The 10,866-nt window shown below is 48.2% G+C and overlaps 1 protein-coding gene across 2 annotated transcripts; it reads left to right on the top strand.

Annotated features, from left to right (window-relative positions):
- Window positions 1-355: 355 nt before the first annotated feature.
- Window positions 356-8,681, top strand: ZNF165 (zinc finger protein 165). 2 transcript variants are annotated; one of them, XM_055128895.1, is made up of 4 exons: window positions 356-437; window positions 6,021-6,503; window positions 6,813-6,951; window positions 7,742-8,681. In XM_055128895.1, the coding sequence occupies exons 2-4, from the start codon at window positions 6,093-6,095 to the stop codon at window positions 8,641-8,643; spliced, it is 1,452 nt and encodes a 483-aa protein (XP_054984870.1). In that variant the 5' UTR covers window positions 356-437; window positions 6,021-6,092; the 3' UTR covers window positions 8,644-8,681. The 2 variants fall into 2 exon arrangements, with proteins under 2 accessions (XP_054984870.1, XP_004621895.2); XM_004621838.2 differs by lacking the exon at window positions 356-437 and adding an exon at window positions 444-581.
- Window positions 8,682-10,866: the final 2,185 nt, after the last annotated feature.

The raw sequence follows: 10,866 nt of genomic DNA, 5'->3' as shown, positions 1-10,866 counted from the left end.
TGTAACCTCCGAGAGCCAGCACCGGTGTAACCTCAGAGAGTCAGCACCTACGTAACCTCCGAGAGCCAGCATCTGTGTAACCTCAGAGAGACAGCACCTGTGTAACCTCAGAGAGCCAGCATGCATGTGCCATCCCATACATCTAAGCAACAACCCCCATGACAAATGGAGTTATTAATATGAATAAATTTTTACTGCGTGTTGTAAATAAATTAATTAATTAATTAATTAAATAAAATAAACGGCTCCACCTCCTTGGTGCCGCCCCAAAGACACCTGGGAAATGGAGTCTGGTCGCCGTGGTAGCCGCAAAGGCTTCTGGGAGCTGTAGTCCACGGCTGCCGCTCCGCAGGCGCGCAGACTCAGATGAAGCCTTGAAAGACTGCCTTGCCGTCCTCGACCGGAAGTGCCCGTTCGGAACCAGCCCTGCGGGAGAGGTGAGTCCGGGTTCGGGGCCCCAGGTGTCCGCTCCTTTGTCCCCGTGAGACGCCCAGCCCTGAGTCCGCCCTGTGGGCGACTGAGACGCTTATGCGGCGACCTGGATCCGGAGCCTCGGGAAACTCCAGGAGAGGGAGAACCAGGTCCGGTGCCGGGTGGGCCGGGGAGGACGCGGACGGCTCTCGCGCCGCCTCCGGAGCCGGGCGGCGTTGCCATGGCAACCCCCGCTGCGTGTGACGTTCGCGCCCGGGGCTCGGGGGCCGTGGCTGGGGGGGTCTCGCGGCGCCTGCGGCGTGTGGGCGCTGCCGACCTAGGTCGCCAGCCGGGGTGGGGGACACGGAGCGTCCCACCTGGATGGCCGGGCGCCACCCCGGAGCCTGCGCCTCCTGGGACCCGCTTCTTTGCAGGGGAAGCAGCCTGGGAGCAAAGTTCCCAAGCCGTAGATTCGTGCGTGCCTGGGGCCTGGGGGTGCCGGGGAACCAACGCCGAACGCCCCCCCGTCCTCATTCAAGAGCCAGGGGAGTCTGGAGAGTGGCTTCATGGGAGAGAGAAAGGGGTGCTGGAGGTCGTTCCCCGCCTGGGATGCGCCCTGAAGCCCCCCGATCTGCCCTGGGTCTTACTGGTAGCTGCCACGCCCCTCCTGCGCCGCTGCCCCGCGTTACGCACGACAGGCACAGTGGCCGTGCGGAGCCCCCTCCCCCCAGGGGCTGGAACCGTAGGACAGTGGGGGGGGCCTCACCCCAGGACTGGAGCCCTAGGACAGTGGGGAGCCCCGCACCCCAGGACTGGAGCCCTAGGACAGTGGGGAGCCCCGCACCCCAGGACTGGAGCCCTAGGACAGTGGGGAGCCCCGCACCCCAGGACTGGAGCCCTAGGACAGTGGGGAGCCCCGCACCCCAGGACTGGAGCCCTAGGACAGTGGGGAGCCCCGCACCCAGACTGGAGCCCACGGACAGTGGGGAGCCCCGTACCCGGACTGGAGCCCACGGACAGTGGGGAGCCCCGCACCCCAGGAGCTGGAGCCGTCGGATAGTGGGGTGCCTCCCCTCAGGGGCTGGACGTGTAGGACAGCGGGAGCCCCTCACCCCAGGGCCTGGGGCCTTAGGAGGGCGGAGAGGGCGCTTGCCGTGCCTCGGCCCACCTGGGTGTTATCTCCGGGCACCCAGTGTGCGCCCCACCTCCAGCCTTGCCCGGGGTGAGCCCTGAGCGCAGGGTCGGTGGTGCCCCTGGGCGGGTTGACCCAACTAGGGAGCACATTCCTGGATGCCCTCGAGATGGTCCTGACTCACCTCGTGACCTTGGTAACCTCAAAACGCTCCCCCCCCCCCCCAAAGGTGTTCGTGGCCTTGAGGCGGGTCAGCGACAGGCCTGGCCGGTCCTGCTGCTGTGCGTCCTGCCCCCCCGGTGCCCTGCCCCCACCAGCGGGCAGTCACACAGAGCTCTTGGTCTTTGTTGGGGGCGCGGGGTGGGCAGCAATAAACAGCACGCCCCCGAGTCACAGCGCCCTGCCTGCTTCTGCGCCGGCTCGGGTGGGCACGCGCGCAGTGTGGAGTCAGGCGTTGTGGGGGGAACCGGGCGAACTCAGAGTTGGCGCTGCAGGCGGTAGTGGAATTCTCAGCCACACCGAGAGCTGCTCGTCATGTGTCTGCCTGTCCTCCCCGTTTCCTCACGTCTTCTGTTCCCTGGTCGTATCATCTTTATTTACCAGTTTGAGCCCCCGCATCCCTAGAAAATATTCGCTGCTTTGCACACATGACATATATTCTCTCCCTATCTCAGAGATTTCAGTGTCTCTGCCATAAAAGCACGTTAGCTTGCAACATCTGTGAGGCATTTTCAATGTGTTCCATATGAAATATTTCTTTATTATTTAATGTTTTCTGCACGTATATTTTTGTCATTTCCGCTGTTTTGCAAAGTCAGCATAATCTTTCTTTCATCTGCACATGAAAATACAGATTTTTCAGGCGGATCTCTGTATTAACTGAGTTAACTTTCCAGGGAAGTCCTCAGGATTCTGTTTCTAATGAAGTACCACATAATGATTAGGCACTGAACCTATCCTACACTCAGACTTTTTTGGAAACCAGTGCCATACAACTTCTAGTCCATCGCTTGTTTGCTTTGTGTTATTAATTTTTGTTTGTTTGGGGGAGAGAGGGATCACACCCAATGATGCTCAGGGCTTAATCCTGGCTCTGCACTCAGAGATTAGTCCTTGGGGGCTCAGGGAACTACAGGCGGTGCTGGGGATCGAACCCAGGTTGGCAGGTGCAAAGCAAGTCCCCTACCTGCTGTATTACCCTATTTATGTTACGATTTTTTTTTCCTTTTTTAGGCCACGCCCAGTGATGCTCTCACATTCCTAGCATTGATGCTCAGGGGTTACTCCTGTTTTGTTTTTGTTTTTGTTTTTTGCTTTTTGGGTCACACCCAGCAATGCACAGGGGTTACTCCTGGCTCATGCACTCAGGAATAACTCCTGGCGATGCTCCAAGGACCATACGGGATGCTGGGAATAGAACCTGGGTCGGCAGCGTGCAAAGCAAACACCCTACCCACTGTGCTATCACTCCAGCCCCTATGTTATGATTCTTAAGGAGGCACTTGTTAGTGCAACAAAACTGTAGCCAGCTGGTGAAATGTTGAGTGGAAGAATCTAAAAAATTGATATTTTCGTTTTCTATTGTATCTTTCACTTCTAATGTATTAAAACTTAGTTTTTCAGTTCTGAAACCAGATCCACACACATGGAGACAATATTTGACAAACCGATACAGTAGCATGGCTTAGAGAAGGGTGATAAGCAAGCAGGTGCTTGTTATGTTTCACTGGTGAAATGATAGACCTCATGAACTGAACCAAGAGACCAGAAAGGCAGGGAGGGAATTGCTGAGGGCGAGAGAAAAAGCTCCCTGAGACTCTGAAGAGGAGCTAGTCACTGACCGAAATTATTCATCTCTGGCTCTTCAGAAAAGTTACCTTGTTTTGTTACTTAAGATACTTATTAGCAATCCTAGCTGGAGATTTTGAATAGCTACCTCTTAGGTTCTAGGTTGGTGTTTTCACACAGCCTGTGTTTCTGTATTTTCATATTGCAGTTCCGCCTGCATGAGACCCCCAGGAACAGGGCATTTGTCAGGTTACTTGGCTCCTCGAGGTTCAAAAGATAAATTCTGAATCCATAAATTTGCTAATTGAGACTTTGTGCAGTAAGCGATTTTGCCTCAATAATATCCTCATAGCGGTCCAGAGAGACAGTTGCGTGCAGGAGGTCTGTGTTTGTGGCCCAGTAATACCGTATGGACCCCCCCCTAGCACAATTGGAAGCAACCCCTAAGACCAGAGGCTGGAGTAGCCCCCAAGCAATAGGGGGTGTGGTTCAAAAATAAACTAAAACGCTTTAAAAAAAAAAAAAAGAAAGAAACTAAAATGCTTTGTACAAATCTATTGCACTTTGCTTTCCAGCCGGTTACCAGTTCAGGTTCTTTCTTTGTGGTTTCCTGTTTCTCCCTCCCAGGTCTTTCTCCAGTGTGAACTCTCTGGTGTCTAATGAGATCTGAGCTCCCTCCAAAGCCCTTCCCACACTCAGTACATTCATAGGGTCTCTCTCCAGTGTGGGTGCGCTGATGCCTAATAAGTTTGGAGCTGTGTCGGAAAGCCTTCCCACATTCCTTACATTGATGGGCTTTCTCCCCACTGAAAATAGTTGTATGTTTAATAAGGTTTGGGTTCTTGAGAGATTTTCCATATTGATAAATGTTTTCTCCAGCATAAGTTTTTTGATGCTTAATGAAATTTGAATTCCATTTGAAACTTTGATCACAAGCACTGTGTTTATAAGAGTTCTGGGATGTAAATTCATTTGAGCTGACAGTGAAGCTTCTCTCACATCCTTCATGATTTATGTCAGCTGTGAGTGTATTTTTGTGGATAAGATTTTACTGTAACTTCTGTCTTGTCTATTTGCCACAAGTCAGCACTGGATGTTTCTAGACTTCCTGAGGTAGGCTGTTCTCATTGGTAGAAGTAATATTTTTGATATGCATTTCCCTAATAATCAGTGGTGATAAGCATTTTCTCATACTCCTGTTGGCCATTTGTGTGTCTTCATTTGGGAAACCTTAATTCCCCTTACCAAATCTGGGTGGGAATTTTTGTTGAGTTTAGTGCCTGCTCTTTTCCAGTCTCACTCCTGGCAGGGCTCTGGGTACCATATGGGGTGTGAGGTATTGAACCAGGGTGGATGCTTGCAAGGCAAAACCCTGCCTACTGCACTATCTCTCCGGACCTGTAAGCATCATTTCCTTTTGTATTAGCTATCATTTTTTAAGATTGATAACCTGGCAAGCTACCCACGGCATATTCGATATGCCAAAAACAGTAACGATAGGTCTCATTCCCCTGACCCTGAAAGAGCCTCCAATCATCGGGAAAGATGAGTAAGAAGAGGCTGCTAAAATCTCAGGGCTGGGAGGAATAGAGACGTTACTGGTACCCGCTTGAGTAAATCAATGAACAACCGGATGACAGTGACAGTGAAAATTTAGTTTAATGTAGATTTATTTCTGCACCTTTTCTAAATCAGTGGCATGACATCATTAAAGGTACCTCTGTAATAAATATCAAGGAGAGTTCTGCCTGTCGTTTTCTCAATTTACATAACAAATTTGGATCAAAATCAAAGCCACCTGAGAAAGTTGATCTATTTGGGGGTCAGAGAGATAGTACAAAAGATAAGTCACTTATGTGACCCATCCCAGTTTGATGCCTGGCACTGCCAACAGTGACCCCTGGGCACAGAGCCAGGAGTAAGCCCTCATCATAAATGGGTGTCACCCAAAAACTCAAAGCTAAACAAAAAAATGACCCATTTGTTAACTAACTTTTACAAATGATATGAAATAGGGATCCAGGGAAAAAATATATATATACTTTTGCATGTGACTAACCAATTCTCCTAACATTATCTGAGACTTTCTTAGCTCCTTTGATATATATTATATATGAACATTTCGGGCTAGAGTGATAGCACAGCGGTAGGGCATTCGCCTTTCACACAGCTGACTCGTGTTCCATTCCTCCGCCCCTCTCAGAGAGCACAGCAAGCTACTGAGAGTATCGAGCCCGCACGGCAAAGCCTGGCAAGCTACCCGTGGTGTATTGGATATGCCAAAAACAGTAAAAATGAGTCTCACAATGAGAGACGTTACTGGTGCCCGCTCGAACAAATCGATGAGCAACGGGATGACAGTGACAGTGACAGTGACGAACATATCATACGTTATATATGTATTATATCAATATTACTGTGTATTATAAAAGTTCTTATTATATAGCAAAGGTTTATTTCTGTTTGTATAATATAAGGTTTATCTCTGGATTTCCAGATCCATTCCATTAGTCTGATAAATCTTGTTTTTATTCCATTTTAAGCACCTTTGAGGTAGATGTTATGTAACAATCCACAGAGTAGGTTTTCCCTGACACCTGGTCAGTAGTTTTCTGTGTGATGGAGAATAGCTATTTCTATGTTGTAATGTTTCATCATCTTAGTAACTTTTTTTTTTTTAACTCTCAAGAGAGCTCTTGAAACCAAATAGGACTCTTCACAAAACAGAAGTGGAGTTTTTGATTACATACTATACCCTAAGATGACCACAGAATCAAAGAAAACGGCGGCTCAAACCCTTCAGGATGATGACGGATTTATCATCGTAAAGATCGAAGAGGAAGACTTTATCTGGAGGCAGGAAACGTGCTTTCTGAAAAGCGACCCCCTGAGACAGGAGCTTTGCCGGCAGCTCTTTAGGCAGTTCTGCTACCAGGACTCGCCTGGACCGCGAGAGGCCCTGGGCCGCCTCCGGGAGCTCTGCTGCCAGTGGCTCAGGCCCGAGAGCCACACCAAGGAGCAGATTCTGGAACTGCTGGTCCTGGAGCAGTTCCTGACCATCCTGCCCGGGAACCTGCAGGCCTGGGTCCAGGAGCATTACCCCAAGAGTGGAGAGGAGGCCGTGGCCATCGTGGAAGATTTGGAGAAAGGCGCGCATGAAGTGGTTCTCCAGGTATAAAGGGGATCAGAGATCTCGGAGCTCCGGAACGGCGGAAGCCCCACTGTGAGAGGAGAGGCCCTTAGATTGAGCTGAGTTAGAGATGGTCTCAGATTGAGTCGCTCGGTGAGAGCAAACTGTGGGCGCTAGTAGTTCAGCGTTAGGGACTCATTTCTGGCTCCCTTCCTCTCTGTGTGTCTGTATGTTTTACAGTTGAGCCATTCTTAGCTCTTCCCTCCCCTCCTTTATGGTTCTACTAGAGGTTCATTGTTTGGGCGAAGATGTTTAATTCCAATGAGCACTAATGAACCTTGTTTTTCTCAGGTTCCAGTACATGGACATGGACAGGAAATATTCAAGAAAAAGGTTCTGCCTCCTGGATCAGGACTCAGTGCCCAGTTTCAGCCAATGGACTCAAAGGTCCTTCATGGTTCTTCAGAAACCCTCCTCCTCCTAGACTGTGGTAAGTGAGGAAAGTGATATCTTGAGAAAATATCAGGACACGGGGGGGAAAAAGCAAAAAAGAAACACGTGGACATAAAACGTGATAGAAAAGTACATACAGTGAGAAGAAATGCAGATACATGATGCTATATACATCAGTTACATCATCATTGATAGACTCATCAATTTATATATTTTTTTTGAGTTTTGGGCCACACCCAGTAGTGCTCAGGGCTTACTCCTAGCTCTGTGCTCAGGGATCACTCCAGGCAGGTTCAGGGAGCCCTGTGGGGTATTGGAGATTGAACCCAGGTCAGCCACGTGTAAGGCAAGTGCCTTTCTCACTGTACTCTCTTTGGCCCAGGATTACTTTTTTTCTTTTTAAGTAAATATGCCCTTTATTTCTCAGCAATATGACACAGAAGCAAGTGCCCTTAGGAATCATGCCGATCTGGGACGCAGACACCAGGATATGCTTGCTTTCAGGATTTGCTTGATGGAAGGTGAAATTGCGCATGTGTAGTACAGCTTTGCAGCTTCCATAGCATGGACCGATGCTTCAGAGAACGGTTGCTTTTATAGAATGTGGTAAATCAGACACTGTAGAGCATACGGGACAAAATTAATAATACAGCTTTTGTTCATTTAAGAAATAATATTCTTTTAAATAACACTATTTGATGATACCTCATGAGAAAGTTATTATTTAAATAGCCAACCGAAGTATCAGTATAACTATCTTGAACAGACCACAAACTTCTCCTAGCTCAGAAAACAGGTTTTCTTTTTTCTTTTTTTGATTACTTTAGATCATGAGAGTGAAAACACTGGATCCCTGCCAAAACTAGACATTTATGAAAAAATAGAGTCACAGGGAATTGTGTCAGGAAGAATCTCGGGATTCAAATCAGAAGGATCTGCTGAACCTCAAGACATCTGTAAGTCCACGAGCAAAATTAAGAAGCACTGCGGGGAAGGAGCAGGGGAGACTCGAAAAACATGTGCTCAGGATGGAGGTTACAGTAAAATCCTTACCCACAAAAATACACTCACAGCTGACATAAATCATGAAGGATGTGAGAGAAGCTTCACTGTCAGCTCAAATGAATTTACATCCCAGAACTCTTATAAACACAGTGCTTGTGATCAAAGTTTCAAATGGAATTCAAATTTCATTAAGCATCAAAAAACTTATGCTGGAGAAAACATTTATCAATATGGAAAATCTCTCAAGAACCCAAACCTTATTAAACATACAACTATTTTCAGTGGGGAGAAAGCCCATCAATGTAAGGAATGTGGGAAGGCTTTCCGACACAGCTCCAAACTTACTAGGCATCAGCGCATCCACACTGGAGAGAGACCCTATGAATGTACTGAGTGTGGGAAGGGCTTTGGAGGGAGCTCAGATCTCATTAGACACCAGAGAGTTCACACTGGAGAAAGACCCTTTCAATGCAAAGAGTGTGGGAGAGCATTTAGCCTGAACTCACACCTTATCCTGCATCAAAGAATCCACACCAGAGAGAAACCCTACGAATGCAGTGAATGTGGGAAAACCTTCCGAGTTAGCTCACACCTGATTCGGCACTTGAGAGTCCACACTGGAGAGAAACCCTATCGGTGCAGTGAGTGTGGGAGAGCCTTCAGTCAGAGCTCACACCTTAGTCAACATCAGAGAATTCACAAGCGGGAAAACCTACTGATGTAAGAGAAAAATGTGAAAACACTGAATTAAAAAAGTAACTGACTGCGATGAATGAAAGATCAGCGTGTCTTCTTTTTTCCTCTTGTTCTCGGGCCTGCTGTTTTGTATATTGGGGGGGGGGGGTGAGGAGGGGGTAGTATTTGAGCCTGAGTTGTGACTCTTCATTGACTGTTTTGGTTTCAGTGCTCAGGGCTTACTACTCCTGGCTTTGCACTTAGGGATTAGATCAGCTCCATACAAGGCAAACACCTTAACTCTCTGTACTATCACTCTGGCCTTCTTTCACTGACTATTAATATCAAATCAGAAGAGCAGAGTTGGGGAAGTTGAAATAGGGGGAAAGGTACTCTTGGGGCAGTGGTAGGGGTGAGGAGGGGAAGAATATTCAACTAAAGAGATTGCTCACCAGCCCTAATTAATGACTCTCCACAAGAGAAGGTCAGCTAAGCCCGGGAGTGGGGAGTGAATGGCTGATGCAGTACTTTTAGAGCATCCCATTTGGGGGAGGAGGGGCAGGTATTTGAGTGGTGCTTAGAACTTAGTCCTGGCTCTGTGCTCAGGGATCACTCCTGATGGGGCTCAGGAATCCTATGCAATGCCAGGGATAGAATGTGGGTTGGCCACATGCAAGGCAAGCACCATACCCTCTGTACTCTTGGGCCCCAAACTTCCTTTCTATACCTGGAATGTGTTTTTTTTTCTTTTTTTGTGTGCCTGTAATATTTCAAACAAACTAGTCCTTTGCATTTGGTACTCTCCCTAAACTTATCTTACCCCTGATAGTTCACTCACACATCTCTGTTCAAATGTCATTTTCCCAAAAAAGAATGTCATTTTCCTAGTGAGGTTCATGGTGACAGCCCTATTTTAAATTGCGTTACTTCATTCCCACTGGAAACGTCACAGTTTTCTTTCTGCTATGACAGGTGTACACAGCACCTAGGCACGCATGCACATGCCCAAGAGTATCACATAGTTTCCAGAATGGTGGTGGGATCCTAAGTCAGTAGGGAATAAGGGAGGTGGGGAAAGAAAGAAAAAAGGAAATGAAACCTTAAAGCATTTCTCACCAAGTTGGCAAAGATGAAATCATTTTACAGCATTGAATGACAACTGTAAACAAAAATCAGCTAGCAGGTTCTCTAGTAACTTGGTACTAACAAAAGGACAAATGCCACTATTCTGGGAGCTGGTAATGATATTTCTAGGAATATGTGTAGTTTGTCCTCGCACATGAGAAATGATGTGTTCACAATATTTTATTTCAGCAGTCTTTGCAAAAGACTGGAAACAACCTCCTAACTTATAGCACTTATAAGCAGTTGGACACTATGTAGTTTTATCTCTTAAAAAGAACACACTAGGGGCTGGAGTGATAGCACAGCGGGTAGGGTGTTTGCCTTGCAAGCGGCCGACCCGGGTTCAAATCTCAGCATCCCATATGGTCCCGAGCACCGCCAGGAGTAATTCCTGAGTGCAGAGCCAGGAGTAACCCCTGTGCATCGCCGGGTGTGACCCAAAAAGAAAAAACACATACACACACGAGGGGCCCGAACAATAGTACAGCGGGCAGGGGGGTTGCATGCAGCGCAGTCCACCCCAGAGCACTGGCAAAAGTGATCCTGAGAGAAGATCCAGGAGTAGGCCCTGAGCACCGCGGGGTATGGCAAAAAAAACTTTAAATAAAAAAACCCACAGTAGGGGGAACCCTTTATATACAAACTTAACAACCAACAACCAGTCCAAGGAGCAAATACGCAAGGTGCAGAGATGTTACCATGTTGGGGTGGCGCAAGGCTAAATTAATTCTGTACACGCACACGACACTATGGACATTAGATGTGGTGCATCAAACACTGGCAAAGCTAGATGTTGGAGACCATTTATGTTTTTTAAGTATCAGTCCTCTTGCAGATGCATCATTAGATAACGTAATCATTAAACATATTGGGGCCTCTTATTATTTGTTGGGAGCAGGGGAGGTGAGTTAGGTTACACCTGGCAGTGCACAGAAGATGCTTGGGGACCATCACTGCCAGGGATGCCACCCGATCATCCCGTTCTCCAGCCCGCTAAGCGTCTACCGGCGGGGGAGGGGGGGAGGGGGCAGGGGAAACCTTTCAAAAAGAGCTTCTGGCGGCATAAGGCGCTTGCCAAGCACCTGATCCGACCCCGACCCTGCATATGGTCCTCCGAGCACAGCCAGGAGGAGTGACCCCTGAGCCC

Source organism: Sorex araneus, chromosome 2 (genome assembly GCF_027595985.1).
Source record: "Sorex araneus isolate mSorAra2 chromosome 2, mSorAra2.pri, whole genome shotgun sequence".
NCBI lineage: Eukaryota > Metazoa > Chordata > Mammalia > Eulipotyphla > Soricidae > Sorex > Sorex araneus.
The sequence above is the reverse complement of the archived record's forward strand: the minus strand, read 5'-3'. Positions and strand labels throughout refer to the sequence as shown.